This window comes from Peromyscus eremicus, chromosome 18 (genome assembly GCF_949786415.1).
Source record: "Peromyscus eremicus chromosome 18, PerEre_H2_v1, whole genome shotgun sequence".
Taxonomy (NCBI): Eukaryota; Metazoa; Chordata; class Mammalia; order Rodentia; family Cricetidae; genus Peromyscus; species Peromyscus eremicus.
This window is the reverse complement of record NC_081434.1, coordinates 27248419-27264892: the sequence shown is the minus strand read 5'-3', so window position 1 is coordinate 27264892 and position 16474 is coordinate 27248419. Positions and strand designations below refer to the sequence as shown.

The 16474-nt window shown below is 36.3% G+C and overlaps 1 protein-coding gene across 1 annotated transcript in view; it reads right to left on the bottom strand.

Moving 5' to 3' along the window:
• The window catches only part of Tmtc3 (transmembrane O-mannosyltransferase targeting cadherins 3), a 53182-nt gene that overhangs the window by 34783 nt on the left and 1925 nt on the right, over positions 1-16474 (bottom strand). Inside the window, exons 2-6 of the mRNA XM_059245345.1 lie at positions 10372-10587; positions 8470-8688; positions 6932-7031; positions 4248-4363; positions 3659-3831 (exon numbers count right to left, since the gene is read on the bottom strand). Coding sequence (XP_059101328.1) covers positions 3659-3831; positions 4248-4363; positions 6932-7031; positions 8470-8688; positions 10372-10575 — 812 coding nt within the window. The 5' untranslated portion in view covers positions 10576-10587. The remainder of the gene's footprint in view (positions 1-3658; positions 3832-4247; positions 4364-6931; positions 7032-8469; positions 8689-10371; positions 10588-16474) is intronic.

Below are 16474 nucleotides of genomic sequence, written 5' to 3'. Positions count from 1 at the left end.
AAAGGGACAACAGCTGTGGAGAAACATTGGACAACAGAAAAACTCCTGAGCTAAACCAACCGGTTTACTTCAAAGATGTGTTGACCTCAGAATAGAAACCTGGATACATCTTATGTTGGAGAACGGGTTTTGCTTTTGTTTCTGCAGGAGAAGAAGAGCCATGGATTCCAACAAAATTAGTAAAAATTTGCTTTGAACAGGAGAAAGCCCTTGATGAGAAGTAACAACTCATCCACCGATGTGACAACTCTACAAGTTGTAAGAAAAACTCAAAAAACAGCAGTTGGGGCAGCGTTGTTTTTTTGTCTTTACAGGATAACAGAAATACCCATTTTCAAGAAATCATAAGGCCCTGGACACCTAGACTTCTACCTCATAAAGGAAGGACCCATTGCTACGAATATACTCTACAGGGTAATACCTTAATGCCTAACATCAATATCTCTTTAACCCTAGAACAGCTGTGGTCCCGATTCAATTATAAATCAAGCTGGCTTTGGAGTTGGAATGTAGCTTTCTCTTTCTCTAAACCCAAGCATATCGCTAAAAGAAAAATTAGGAGATTCTGTCTCATATCGGAAGAGCCAACTGGTGTGAGACATAAGAAAACCAATAATCTAGGGACCATTGTTGTCAAGATTCTATTTCTTCCCATGCTTATCCTTGATTTCCGGAAATCCTTCCTCAAATCACCTTAAATCCAAATTTTCCATTTTGATATTAATAATGTTCAAGTTTTCCACAATGAAAAATAAGTCTTTCCAATTGCAATCTCTGAAGTCTCCAGAAGGAAGATGGGGCCCCACAACAACAACTCTACTCAGTTCAGAAAGATGTCATTGTGCCTAAGAACATTACTCAATGATCAGCCTTGGACTAATTCTTCAGGACAATTCAAAGATGAGATGGTCCATTATACTACTTCTAGCCAGAATCTCAGACAACCTTACCCATTACTCTGAGACTGGCTGCATATTCTATACCTAGTCCTATTAGGCCTAACTATCTTAACTTTCTTACAGGACCCACAGAGATACTGTTGCCCCTAAACAACAGGAAGCAATTCTAAGAAAACGACGCCCCTCTCCCAAAGTTTTCATTTTTTTCAGGGTTATGGTTATAGGATTAGCAGTGGAACAATAAAATTTAGACTCAGTATCTCCTTTAGAAAAGAAAAAGGGGGATAGTAGATATAGTATATTAAGGCAGATTATTATATTTACTAGTAAACTGATTTAGCAAACTATCAGCCTTGGATAATTTGCACCGATATAGATTCTTATATATTTGATACAAATGTAAACTATTCTTATATTCCTATTTAAGATAATTTGTATATTGATACAAATACAAAACTATATTTGTTGTATTGTACATATATTTTTACTCCTGTTTGAAATATTTTGTGTACTGATACAAATGTAATATTATATGTATCATACTGTATGTATGTTTTACCTCTGTTTAGGATATTTTGTGTATTGATACATATTATGAATATTGTCATATTGCATACTGCACTATATATTTCTACATCTGTTTAAGATATTTTGTGTATTGTCACAATTTTGAGGTCAGACTGTTTATCTTGTTAATGTGTAGCCTTAGTCCTTAGGTTATTTAGGCAGATAAGACTTACAGAACTATAGTCACCCTTGCTTGTCATTTCTATAGTTATGTTAGCTAGGGTCTCCAGATTTACAGAAACAATTGTCAGATGGATAAGTAATCTTCAAACACTTCACAGACCTAGAGAACATGGCATTTAAATGTTTTGATAACTTAGAATTCTGTTGACATGACACATGATTGCTTCTGGCAGCACTGATCTGATCCCGAGAGAATGTTGGGTTACTAAGACATTTCTGTTTGGAATTTTGTTTTCTTCTTGGTACAAAATGACCTGCTGGACAAAGAACTGCCCTTGCCTTGACTGCTGACAGTATGAATGCTGTCCCCTTTCCGGACAAGCAGGACACAAGGAAAAGTGACTACTGAACTCTGCCAAGACAGGGTAAGATGGTTATTTCAAAATTCCAGCTTCTGAAAATAGTCTGTCAGATAGTCTAGGCCTGTGGCCAAATTGGATGCTCCAACAATGCTGAGAAACTTTAGGTGACTACCCAGGCTGCCAGCTGTCTCTGTCTATTCTTGAAATAATTTCGGAAATTGCTTGCTTGCATTTTCCATTTTCTCAGGTATTATCTTCCTTCTCAGGTCTTTGATGGAGTTGAAGACTAGATAGTTACAGTTACAATCTTCTTGTATCTCAGCTAGAACATATTAAGTACTAGAGTTAGAATCTTCAAGATAGGATAGCTATTGGAATAATCTTGGTAATTTGCCATTTACCTATGATCTGGACATTTCTGGACATTTAGCATGTCTTTCTTGTTTGATGTTGTTCTTGTTGGTTGTATTTCCATTTTTGTTTATGTATTATCCCTTGTTTTTCCTGAATAACACTTGATAATCAATAGTTTGCATTAAGTTTAGAACCTTCTTATTTAGACAAAAAGGGGAATGTAGTGGTATTTGCTCCACCCATGACCTTGGGCTATAGGGCCTGAAAGAGGTGGTGATTTTTGCCATTGTATGTGACCTCTTAAAAAGTAAAGGAGAAGGATCATGAGCCCCTTCCCTGCTTCCTGGTGTGAGTAAACTGCCAGGTGGATTGCTCCTGGTCAGATCAGGACTTTAGCTGTCTACTCTGTTCTGTATTTGTGAGTATATTTCCTCAATTTACCCTACTAAATTTCCCTAATATGCCTTAAGCAGATTTCTGTGGATTTATTGCATTAATGAAACAAAGAGAAAAATCATAACATTATCGATTTACATTACATATATCAACAATTATATTAAAAGCAAATGGATAAAACACCTCATCTAGAAGATTGAAAAGACAAAAAAGATCCAATTGTAATATACGCTATAAGAAATCTTCATTAAGGCAGAGAGACAGAAAAACAGTACAGTGCTGGAAAATATATATATATATATATACATTACATCACAGCAAAAAGATTGCCGGTCAGCCTACATTAACAGAAAACAGTTCACTTCTGAACAGATGATTCAAAAAGCCCATTTCATAGTGATAAATCATCAAGATGCCACAACAATCTTACATGTTTTGGGGCTTAAAAAAAATCACATGAATTAAAAATTACCAGAATTGCAAGGAGAAATAGACAAATTGACAAGGCTAGTCAGAGGCTTGAACATTTTTCTCTCAGCATTACTTCATAAAGTAGATAAAAATTACTCAGGTCCGGGAGGTGGTGCCGCACGCCTTTAATCCCAGCACTCGGGAGGCAGAGGCAGAGTGAGATCCAGGAAAGGCACAAAGTTACACAGAGAAACCCTGTCTCCGAAAACAAAACAAAACAAAACAAAACAAAACAAAACAAAAAATCACTCAGGATATGAAGGCAACACTATTATGATCTTTGCTGTGGAGGTTTCAAGCACGACTGTAAACATATATGCCAGAAAAAATGCTTATTCTAAATAGTATATGTAACCTTATGAGTATATTGAGATCTCAGTAAAGCTGTTGAAAAATTAAGTATAAACTAAAGACCTTCTGAAGCATTAATGATGACTTAAAATCTTAAGTCAAAAAACAGAATAAAAAAAATGAAGAATTTCATACCTTGTAAACACTGGAAGTTGGGATTGAATAACTTGAACTCTAATCACGACAAGTAACAATGTACTGAACATCAAGACAATGAGCTTTATTAGTGTCTGCAGCATAGAGAAGGGAATACTACCCTTTCCACGGAGAAACTGTCCAGCAACTGTACATAACAACGGCAAAGTATACTGAAAAGAAAAAAGTTTCAGTAACAAATACCAATCATGTTAACGCATAATTCTAAATGTATATAACTAGAACCAAAGTGAGAACAATTGTAAAATAATGTAGTACAATTTGTGGAACTGATAAGGAGTGAGACCAGTCTTGGTAACCTCTGCAAATACTGAGCTGCCCTGTTACAGTATCACTGGAACTTCCACAAACTGTCTAAAGATTCTAGTCCTTAAAACATGAAGGGTTCATAACATTTTAACAATCTTTTGATGGGTAAGAGGACAAAATACACTTGTTTCTTATTTTGCTATCCTTATAGGAAGCAGAATCTTTTATATGTAGTGATATACATAAAGAATTAGGTTATTAAAATCTGATTTAGCTAGCACGAAAAAGAAAGTGAAAAATTACATTTTCCCTTACTTACCCCTTGGGCAACAAATACTTCATATACACAACAAATCCCAACGACCGTTATTCCTTGTTCTTTACACAGTGTAGCGACAGCCACTAAAAGCACCGTCAAAGCAATTGGGGTCCACACTACAATTTAAGAATAGGAAAAATAAATCTATACAGAAGTTTTATAATGTCACAAAAGTATATTTTAAATTATTCCAAAACTTATCAATATTTTTTTTGTTTCTTGTTGACCAATGCCTTATATTTTATGATACATTTAAACTGTGCACCTTTTACACTATATCGTCAAAGCAAAATATCAAGATGCATAATTTAACTTACAGAGTTTTGTGGAGGAAATTATCTAGGCTAATATTAACTCTTAAAATAAAGGTAAATTTGGATAAATTAACAAGGCTGAACATGGAAATTAGTGAACAATCAACCAGACACGAAGACAAATTATCTGGAATTCTACAGGTACTAGCAAAGATACGGAGGAAATAGAACACTCTCAGTGTTGGCGGTGGGAATGTGAAGATTCCTTAAAAATTAGTAACAGGCCAGGCGGTGGTGGTGCACGCCTTTTAATCCCAGTACTCGGGAGGCAGAGGCAGGCGAATCTCTGTGAGTTCAAGGTCAGCCTGGGCTACAGAGTGAGATCCAGGACATGGACCAAAACTACACAGAGAAACCCTGTTTCGAAAAAACAAAAACAAAACAAACAAACAAACAGGAACTACAGATGCAAGCATCACCAACAGAATACAGGAGATAGAAGAGAGACTCTCAGGTTCTGAAGATACAAGAGAAGAAATACATACATTGGTCAAAGAAACTGTTCAATGTAAAATATTCCCAACATAAAACATCCAGGAAATCTGGGACACTATGAAAAGAACTAACCTGAGAATAACAGGACTAATAGGACTAAAAGGAAGGAGAAGATTCCCAGCTCGAGGGCCCAGAAAATACTTTTAACAAAATCAAAAAAGACGTTTTTCTTAATGTAAAAAAGGACATACCTATAAAGGTAAAAGAAGCTTACAGAACTCCAAATAGATTGAGTCAGAAAAGAAATTCCCCGTGCCACATAATAATCAAAACAATAAACACACAGAACAAAGAAAGAATATTAGGAGCCGCAAGAGAAAAAGGCCAAGTAACATATATAGGCAGACCTGACTTCTCAATGGAGACTCTAAAAGCCAGAAGGGCCTGGACAGATGTGGTACAGACTCAAAGAGACCACAGATAGCAGCCCAGACCACTATAACCAACAAAACTTTCAATCACCATAGATGGAGAAAACAAGATATTCTATGATAAAGTCAAATTCAAAGAATATCTATCCACAAATCCAGCCCTACAGAAGGTGCTAGAAGGAAAACTCCAACCCAAGGAGGTTAACTACACCCATGGAAACACAGGCAATAAATAATCTCATGCCAGCATGACCCAATGGAGGAAAACTCTCTCTCTCACTACCATCAACTACAAAAACAATAACAGAAATAAACTATCATTTGTCATTGATACTTTTACTATCAATGGACTCAATTCCTCAATAAAAAGACACAGACTAAAAACAGAATGGATGCGAACACATGATCCATCATCCTTCTGATCTTGCCTCCATCTCCCCATGCTGGGGCTGTAGGTCTATGCCACTATGTTCACTTTTTTGGAATGGAGTGGACTGAACCCAGGGACTTGTCAATGCTCAGCAAACAATCTTGCCAACGAAGCTACATCTCCAGGTCCCATGAAGTCCAATTAGAGATATGAAATGTTCATATTCATAGTACCTTGGTATTCTACATTGAGATGCTACCACCAAAGGAAAGCAGGGAAAAGCTTGGGAGTTTAACATTAACTAAATACAGGTTAAGACTGTCGAGGAATCTTTTTTTCTGTCTGCTATGCCCATACTCTTGGGGGAAAAAAAGGTGAGCTATAGTATAAAATACATTCTAGGGTAAGTTACATCCTAAAGAAATATTTAATTATGATGGCACATAAAGTTAAATTCTAGCAGGCTTGGAACTTTGCCTAAACAGCATCACGAGCCATTATCTATTATTTATCAAAGACAACTAAAGGGTTGGGGCAATGGCTGAGAGGCTAATGCGCTTGCTGTGCAAGCCAGAGGACCACAGTTCAAATCCTGGGAACCCATGTAAAGGCAGGCACAGCTGCATGCATGTGATCCCTTTGCTACCACAGCAAAATGGAAACAAGAAAATTCCCAGAAGCTGGTGGCCTAGTACACAGCAGTGAACGAGTCTCAGGGTGGAAGTGAGGAGCAATACCAGTGGTTCTCTCCTCTGAGAGTCACAAGTGTGTGTGCATATTCTAACACACACACATGTACATACATGTGCACACACACATACATACAACTGAAGAATTGGTACTTGCTTTTTTTTTTATAAGAAAAAAACAGATGAAAGTCAGACTGACTCTGAAACTGTTATTTTAGGGCTATTTGATCATAGAGGAGAGTCTGCTGGGTAATGACAAAATATAAATTACATATAATTTTTTTAAAATATTGACACTGTTATGTCTTATAATTTTACACACGCTAAAGCAGAACACTAAAGGCAGACCCCAAATGTTGTCTTAATTATGAAGCACTTGGAATGAATAAATAAACTTATTTGATCAAGTTTCCTAACTACAATAAAAAGGTAGGTAGCCACTCACCTATGGAATTATCTGGTCCTTTTGATTTAGTATACGACAGAAATGCAGCTAGAAAGAAGACAGACGACAAGAGCTCAGCTCTCCCTACAACCCCTGTCACCTGGAACACACGACAGGACGCCCATGTTAGTGCAGTTCTGAGAATTTACTATGTACAATAAGAGCTTAAAACCTAAAACCTCAATTTTTCAAGAGCAGATTTCTTTTTTAACATGTGAGCGCCCTCATGTGGTAAATTTAGGTATCATTCATAAAAAACCTATCAGAAATTCTTGTAAATAGGTCATTATTTTAACTTGGCAAAATATTAGATTTTGTGTATTCTTTACCACCTTTCACATAATTATAGCATTTTATGCAATTACAATACAATATGTAGATGAGTTATTTAAAATCTAAGTCTTCTTGCATTATTTTCTTAACATGAGTGCTTTTTTAAAATATGAAGCTATAAATTTGATATTCTGCAAACTAAAGAAATTTCAAAAGCTCTTTTAACTAAAAAACCACAGCATTCCCAAATCTTGCCTTCTAAAGCAATAAAACCCAATGTACAACTTAAAGCAATTTATCTCTTTTGTACGTGAATGGAAAAACTGAGCTGGATACCACATGGTTCCAGAACAGTGAGAGAGAGAAAATCATTCTGCAAAACCAAACCAAACCAAAAAACCAAAAACCAAAAACATTTTTGCTTAGGAAGAAAAGCTTATAGGAAAGCAGCTAAATAGAGTATTCTTTACTCTTCCCTGAAGGCAGTTTTAGTATCAATGTAGCCAAGACAAATTATTTTGGATATCATTTTAAGAAGTATGTTCATTTGTATTTTTCACTAATAACATTAAGAGATTTTATATATATAATATACAATAATATATAATCTGGTGATAACACATATTAACACATACATAACATATATATTATCAATGTTGGGTGTCTTCTTCCATTGCTCTCTAGTTTTATTTCTTTTTCAAAGATTTATTTTATCTTATATGTACAAGTGTTCACATGTTAAGTGCACAGTGCATGCCTAATGCTTGAGAGGCCAGAGGAGGGTGTTACATCTTCTGGAACTGAAATTAATGAAGGTTTACGCGGCCATGTGGCCGCTAAGAACCAAACCTGGGCCTTCTGCAAAAGCAGCAAGGGCACTTAAACACTGAACCATCTTTCCAGCCAGCCCCTCTAGGTTGCTGTCTGGAGAAAGGTTCTCTCAATAAGCCCAGAATTCAAGGATCAGCTGGCTCAAACCCCAGAGATCCTCCTGATTCTGCCTCCCCACTGTGGGATTACAGGTATCTGCTACCACACTTGGCTTTTCATATGGGTGCCGATGATACAAACAAGTACACGCTTGTAATGTGATCACTTCATCTATACACACATTCTTGAATGAACACTGTTCTCAAAACTATTTAAATTCAAAATTTTTATATAATCGGTAAGATGGACTTTGTGCATGGGGAAGAGTACGACTGTACTAAAGCAGGAATACTTAAATGCCTGAGATTTTAAAATCATTTTACAGTTTTACTTACCGCTTCTGTATGGATTGGGTGTACTGCGAAGAGCAGAGCCGCAATGACACTGCTCCTCTTGTCCAGGAAAAGTTTGCAGACCTTAAGAAATATCACACTAACAACAGCATGGAAAACCGTGTTTAGGAGGTGATAAGACATGGGCTTTAGTTCGCTAAGTAGGTAATTTAAGCGAAACGTCAGCACTGTTAAGGGCCTGTAGGACTTGTGGCTTCTCTCCTAAAAGGAAAAACAACCACTGATTATTAAAATACCTCAGAACTTCAGGCTACAACAAGCAGTCATTGTTTGATTACTAAGGTAATGATCAAAGAGTTACACACACAAAAATTATGCTTCTCACTAGAAGGATCGAAGCATGAACAGGTTCTTGATTGGGGGAATGGGTACAGGCCATAAATGATGACTGGGAAATAGACCGTGGGGAATATTACATATTAAGTTTCGAAACAGTTTACTCAAAAGTGACTTGACAGGCATTGTAGATAAATGCATTCACTTATGTATCCTCACGGTATCATTTGTTTTTATAGATCAGGGAAATGTTTTACCATCTAAAAGCTGCAGTTCATTTCACATAGCTAATGAACGACAGACCTAAAATTAGGATCTAGTCTATACAACCCAAAGACGAAAAGGGTTTAATCCTAAATAAGTTAACATCGACTTTAAAAATGTTTTTAAATAAACGTTTTTCTTACTGCAAAGAAACAGGCAATATGTACTTATTTTTAAAAATCTAATATATTTATATTGAATTTACTATGTTTTTTTTGTTTGTTTTGCTTGTTTTTTCGAGACAGGGTTTCTCTGTGTAGTTTTGGTGCCTGTCTGGATCTCACTCTGTAGCCCAGGCTGGCCTCGAACTCACAGAGATCTGCCTGCCTCTGCCTCCCGAGTGCTGGGATTAAAGGCGTGCACCACCACCGCCCAGCTGAATTTACCATGTTTTAATGGCAAAATTTATCAGTCATTTCTGTTGCCTGACTCACAAGACAAGAAAAGTAGCAAGAAGAAGACCTGTAGCAACACCTGCTGCCCTCCCTACAAATGTGTATTATTCCCACACAGAAATAGTCTTTTTAGAAAAGTGAGTCAGGGTACACTGCCAATGAAGCGAATCCTGTTTTCAAGACAAGGGAGTTGTAGACACAGACACATTCATAACTGCACTGGCTTTTAGGGGGAAAATTATTTTCAAACATTTGAAAAAAATATGGAAACTGATTTTCTTATTTTTTTTAGTTTGATTTTTTAAAGAAATTTTATTCATTTTACATATAAACTGCAAATCCCCCTCTCATCCCTCCTCCTGCTCCCCCTCAGCCTCCATCCCTCCCCCACCCCCTCCTCCAAAAGGATAAGAGCTCCCATGGGGAGTCAGCAAAGCCTGGTACATTCAGCTGAGGCAGGACTAAGCCCCCCACCCCTACCCTGAATCAAGGCTGAGCAAAGTGTCTCACCATAGGTGAGACTCCAAAAAAGCCAGCTCACGCACCAGGGACAGATCCTGATCCCACTGCCAGGGGCCCCTCAAACAGATCCAGCTACACAACTGTCTCCCGTATGCAGGGGGTCTAGTCCAGTCCCATGCAGACTCCACAGCTGTCAGTCTAAAGTTCCTGAGTTCCTACGAGCCTGGTTCAGGGAAACTGATTTTCTCAAAGCTCTTTCTATTTGTATTCCCTACAGTGAATCTTCCAGAACCCTCAAAGATACGGAGGCTTGTGTTGGATATCATTGGTATACTGGTTAGTTAGCAATTAAATATCTATTTAAATATATTAATTTCAGTGATGAGTATTAAACTATATTTGTTTTTTAGAGGTAAGTGAATTATACCTGTAATCTGTTAAATTTTTATTAAAAACTTCTATTTTATATAAAAAAGTAATTATTTACCTCAGACATAGGAGTTCCCCAGAAATCATTCTGAAATAAAGTTTTTAAAGGTGTAGATGGATGGAGATCTTTATTATCCAATATTGCTGAAACATCATCAAAAACAAACCCACAGAACAGACTGTTCCAGTAGCAGGCAGCAACCACACTGACTAGTAAAGTCACTTCTTTGAAGTTAATATCAGCCATCTTCCCTTCAAGCATTGATAAGCAAAACTGGAAAAACATGCAAGATAAAAGTGAAATAAACAACACTTCCCTCCAAATAATTACTTCAGTGTTAAATAATATTTAGAATAAAGATTGCACATTAATGCTTCCAGAGAGAGGATCAGCTTAAAACCATCTATTTTTAAAGAAGAACTCACTGCTTAACTTCATATTTCTAAGGCAAAATCCTTCCTTTTCTACCACTTACCCTTCGGGCCTCTGTCTCTAGCTAACTGGACAGTGAAGTCCCATTAACTGTCACTGGCTGGCTCACTGGGATGCAGACACACTGTGCATCTTGTGGGAAACCTACACACGAAGCATGAGATTTCCAAGACTAATGGAGCTTTTATTTCAAAATATTTAAAAATTAATCTAAATCAGAGCTTCTGTAGCTTTGCTGAGTTTTATCAAAAGCCTTGTAAAAGTATTTCTTGAGTCCTTACATTCTGGGTGTATGCTAGCAATTCCCAACCCTAATATTTCTTACTATCTTATTTATGTGATTTGGCTCTTTGGATTTATGAGTTTATGACCTGGATGTAAATAATTTTTCTTTTGCCCACTGCACTGAAGTGTTATAGATGACAATCATCAACTTAATTAAAAACACAACGTCAGAACCACTGCTTTAGGAAATACTGAGTTTGGGGAATGGTACAGAGTAGAAAGGCCTCTAATAACTGGGAAATACAGAAAAAGAAAATCAGCCACATAATAAGTAAGTGAAAAATTATTTCAAACAGAACTAAACCAAGCTGGCCATTTTTTGTTCTGGGTAGTGCCACTAGATCTCTCAGTATTACATTATCACTTGTTTAGTTCCTAAACACTGTTAATATCAAAATACCAAATCTGTGCATAAGGTACTTAGACAGTAAGGGAGTTTCAAAGTATGAGGGTCTTACTCGAGGAATCACCTAGGTAGGCCAATCCAACAGCTGAGTCCCGAGGAGAGGAAGAATGCCTGAAGGAGAAATTTCTGCCTAGGGACCATAAGCCAATAGTGGCAGCAGCCCCTGCTATGTTGGAAAAGGAAAAAAAAAAAAAAAAATCTAGATTCTTTATTAGCACTTTAAAAATAACTACTGATACTTTGTTTTTTATCTACTTAGAATCATTTTGTACTTTTGATTTTCAAATTGGTAAGAAAATAAATGTAACTGAACCATATTTGTAGCACATTGTTGTAGTAGCGATAGGGACTGTTTGCACTATTCAGAGACAGAAGGTTTGAGATCTGAGATTATCTGCAGGAATTCTGACCATATCAGAACTGGAATGAGAAAAAAATAAAAATTCCAGGTAGCAATAAAATGGCTAACATGGGCACAGATTTAAAATCTGATGTAAAAGGATATATTTAAACTATATACAAGATACAAAATGTTAAAGCATGGAAGTACTTCTATAATCATAAAATGCCTTATACCTACAGAAAACATACAATTCCACCAATAAAGCAGAAAGGACATAGATGTACCCTCTAGGAAGTAGTTTTCAGGTGAAAGAAAAATTATTTAAGGTTTCATCTTGACTCCAGAAGTGACTTCTCATCTCTGAAGGGTATGTATGGATTTGCAGGGTCCTGTTAGCTCACACTCCCAAAAGCTGACAGTGTTTCTAATTCAAAAAATGGCTTCAACTAGTATTTTCTTCAGCTCTTGCCAAATTGGAAGCCAGAATATGAAGTATTGTTGTTATGGGAAGGACATACATATACATATATAATGATAAAGACTACTAACAGAGGCCACAGCACACTCTGGAAGCTAGAAAAGTAAAAGGATTAGTAAGCTAATCAATGGATTGCTAAAAAATGATTTCTAAATTGAAAGAGAAGCTTGTGTATTTTGTTCCTAGCACTTCTCCAACAGCAATCCCAAAACTGATTCTCAAGATTTTAGGACTAGGAACAGATGAACTGGTTAAAGTTTGGCCTTTCTCTCATCCTAGGCAAAGACCGGAGATTTCTAGAATATTAAAACACAGGGTCTCATATAGGCTACATAGTGACAAGAAAAGGATCTTACTGTAAATAAGGGTTAAATAAGTTTGTCTACATTATTTATCCTGAGACCTCCAGCTCTCCTCTCTAATAGGGCAGATAGTTCTCAGCAATTTTTCACCACTGGAAAAATTTTAGGATTCTAAAGGCTCACAAAAAGCAGGGCGGGGGAGGGGGGTTAAACCTCAAACCAGGAATCAAAAATAATTTTTTTTTTTTGCCATCAATGGTACAATTCAGAATAAACACCCTACAAAACATAGAAAGGAGCAATGCTTCAAATTTCTATGAGAAAAAGATTTCCAAAGTAAAAATTTTTATTCTGAAACCCAAATTACATACATGGAAAAGCAGAATAGAGAAGTTTTGAAGTTACTACATTTTAGGATGTTTCTCTCTCTTAGCCAATTGGGACAATGCTAACTAAATAGTGTATACTAGTAAACAATAGACAGGGAAAGTGGGGACAGAATCTGACAGAAAGTGGTGGCAGTCAAATATCTCAAAGGGAAGAAGGATTCATTTTAGCTCATGGTTTCAGAGGAGCAATGAATGGATCCCTGTGGCATGGGAGAACAGCATGGCAAGAAGGCATCAAGGAAGTAAGCTGCTAAGGCTGAAGGTAGGACATAATAGAGAAAAGGAGACAAAGGATGGACACGGGGCAAATCAAATCCTTTAAATGCATGGAGACCCACATCCTCTGTCAGGCTCCACCCACTAACTTTCACTACTTCTCAAGAGTACACTCAAATATGAACAGACTGCTTATATTATAGAACTCGGGATCCAATTACTGCCGAAAAGCTGCTCCTCTGAATACTGCACAAGTATTCAGCACATGAAGTTTTGGGGACATTTCATATCAAAGTTACTAAACAGTATAAAGCAGCAACAAAAGAAATATGCAGAATGACAACCATAGCATGTTAGAAGGTTCTAAATGATGATCCCAAGAAGATATAATACCCAGTGCACTTAAACAAAGTGTAATGAAGAACTACTGTGTTACTAAACTGTACATGGACACACACACACACACACACACACACCAATCAGGAAAGCAATTCAGGTACCCACTATGAGGTAGATTTTTTTTTTTTAAAGTGTTAAATAAAGTTGGAAACCTCTCTCATTATAAAGCAGTAGGTCCCGGATCTGCTAAGACCAATTTACTTGTAATGAAAACGTGTTCTTTGATTAAAGGTTTTAATAATACAAACATGTTAATAGAAGGTAATGTGGTATATTGGAAATTGACATGCTGGTTTCATAACTATAATGTAGAATATCTGTAATAATATGCAATATAAAATATTAAGTTAACTAATTTATATACGAATTACAACACTGTGAGAGTTGCTAGTTGAGTTTAATTTACTAACTTTATGAAAGTTAGTGATGTTGTCACACAATACATGGCACTGTGATCAACAGAACACATGCTGAATGGTGAACTTTTGGGATTAAACTGCCTAGTGAGTCAGTTTTCAGAGTTTGTGTAAATACACTCTAGAATTATCACACTTTTGGGATTAAACTGCCTAGTGAGTTAGTTTTTAGAGTTTGTGTAAGTACACTCTCGAATGATCACACAATGGCACTGGTTTAATGACACACATTTAAGAATACATTCACATCACTTAATGACATATAATTACACTGCCAATGTTTGGCTTAAATTAAGCATCTCATTTAAGTACTTATTAAAGATGAATACATTCAAATTATAAATGCAGTTTTTAATTAAAACTATTTAACTACGGTTTTTCTTTTTATGGGTGCATTTTATTAATTTTGTTGTCTCCCAATTTCATGTGTATAAAATTACTCTGACCTCCACTCTCTCTCTCTCTCTCTCTCCTTTCTATCCCTTTTTGTCCTGCTTCCTCCCTACAAATCCATTTCCCAAATTCATGTCTTTTTCTTTTAATGGAGAGCAAACATAAATTTATTCAAAGTGTAAAGAACTTAGAGCAGGGAAAGCTCCAAGGGAAACTATCCCTAAGTTTTAAATGTTGTTGATTAAAGAGTTTAGTCTTTTTGAGCTGTTATTTTTTAAATGACCTTTATCATAAACAAAGTAAGATTTTTAGGTTCTAAAGATTAAAGAATACAGAGTATAAAGTATTAGTTTAATAATAGATCCATGGCATCTATATAAGTAGGCATGATTTAAAAATTATGGTACTTTTAAGCTACAGAAGTTCCATTCATTAATTATAAAGCTCAATTCTACTGTAATCTTCCAAACTCTGAATTTGATTTTAACTTTGAGAACTGTCCTCTTCCCCAGGCTCAGGCTCACTGCAAATGGGATATGATCTGCACTCCTTCATGTAGATAAGGTATTTCATATTCTTGTTACACACACACACACACACACACACACACACACACACACACACACACACACACACTTTGTTCTCAATGATTTAAGGTAGAATAAAGAGACAAGGAGACAAAAAGCTGCTTACGTGACTACTATATTCACTCTCATGGGTATTTTAGGGTTCTCTGAAGAACAAAACCCCATATAAGGGCAGGGAATGTAGTTTGGTAGTAGAGTGCTTTGTTATCATATAATGTGTTTTGTTTGTGTGCATGCCCATGTGCGTGTGCGTGCATGCATGCATGCATGAAAAGATCTCATTACGTAGCCCAGTCTATTTAACTTCAGCACCCTGTCTGGGATTACAGTCATGTACCATGATGTCTACTACTTAAAAACAAACAAACAAACAATGTTATCAAGTGAAGTGAGATCTGCAATAAATGCAGGTAGTTAGAAAAGGGCTGGGATATAACAGGCTTTAAAGGCTTCCCAAAGGTTTGTACCATGAAAGGGAGAATTAGTCCTAGAATAGGTCCTAAGTGCAGGTATGTCTTTGTTCAAGGTTTCCTGCAGGATAGAGTTGATGAAAAAATACTTACACAGTATTCTTTACTAGACAAGGTTCACTGGGGGTATTAGCATATATACATAGGCATGCAGCATAAAGCAAATGGGATGTCCAACTTGTTTGCTTACAAAAAAGAGATATCAGCATATATGCTCATAAAATCCAACTGTAATCAAAGGTTACTTATGAGCTATATTATAGATATAAATTCAATTCCTTCAACAAAATTATATTAAGTTCTTCTTGGGGTACTAATCTAATGATAAACTTGGGGAAAGACAAATCTATAGGTCAAAGCTAATTCCTTCCAGTTCTATTTCTTGGGAAATAAACAAAATCATTCAGATCTTCTCTATAGCCTCCTCTATTTATTATCTTGAAGTCTATAGAACTTTTGTATGCAAAGTCTGTGTTTACCCTGAATCATACTTGGCCTTCTAGTTGCCGTATGTTAGAGAGAGACAAGTGTCTGCTTGTTATACATGCATTCCTCTACCTGAACATCAAGTTCCTTCTGGAAAAGTATCTTGAAAAACACCTTTACCATAATAGGCATTAGCTAATAAATTTCTTATGCTCATGCATTACTTTAGAAACTAGAGCAGTAAGTGAGCAATAGACAGGTAATGAATTTAAGTCCATTGGTACGGAGAACAGAGGTAACAATTACTGAAGGCAAGGCTTTCTCACAAAGTGATTTTGGTTAGATAAAACTGTTCATACAAGCCCAGGTTAGACAGAACACAGGTCCAGGCAAGCGCTCCTGCAACAAGGCTATTTACAAAACTCTTGCATACAACTAGCTCTTGGGAAAATTTGAAAAATAAAGCAATTCTGATGAAAAACTATCTTAGCCATTATATATCAAGCTGCAGAATCAGAACTTCAGTTAAATGTCCTGACTCACAGTTAGGTACAATAGATAAAGACCTGGATCACAAAATAATTTATTTTCTGCTGTACTCTTAGGTCAAGCACAGTG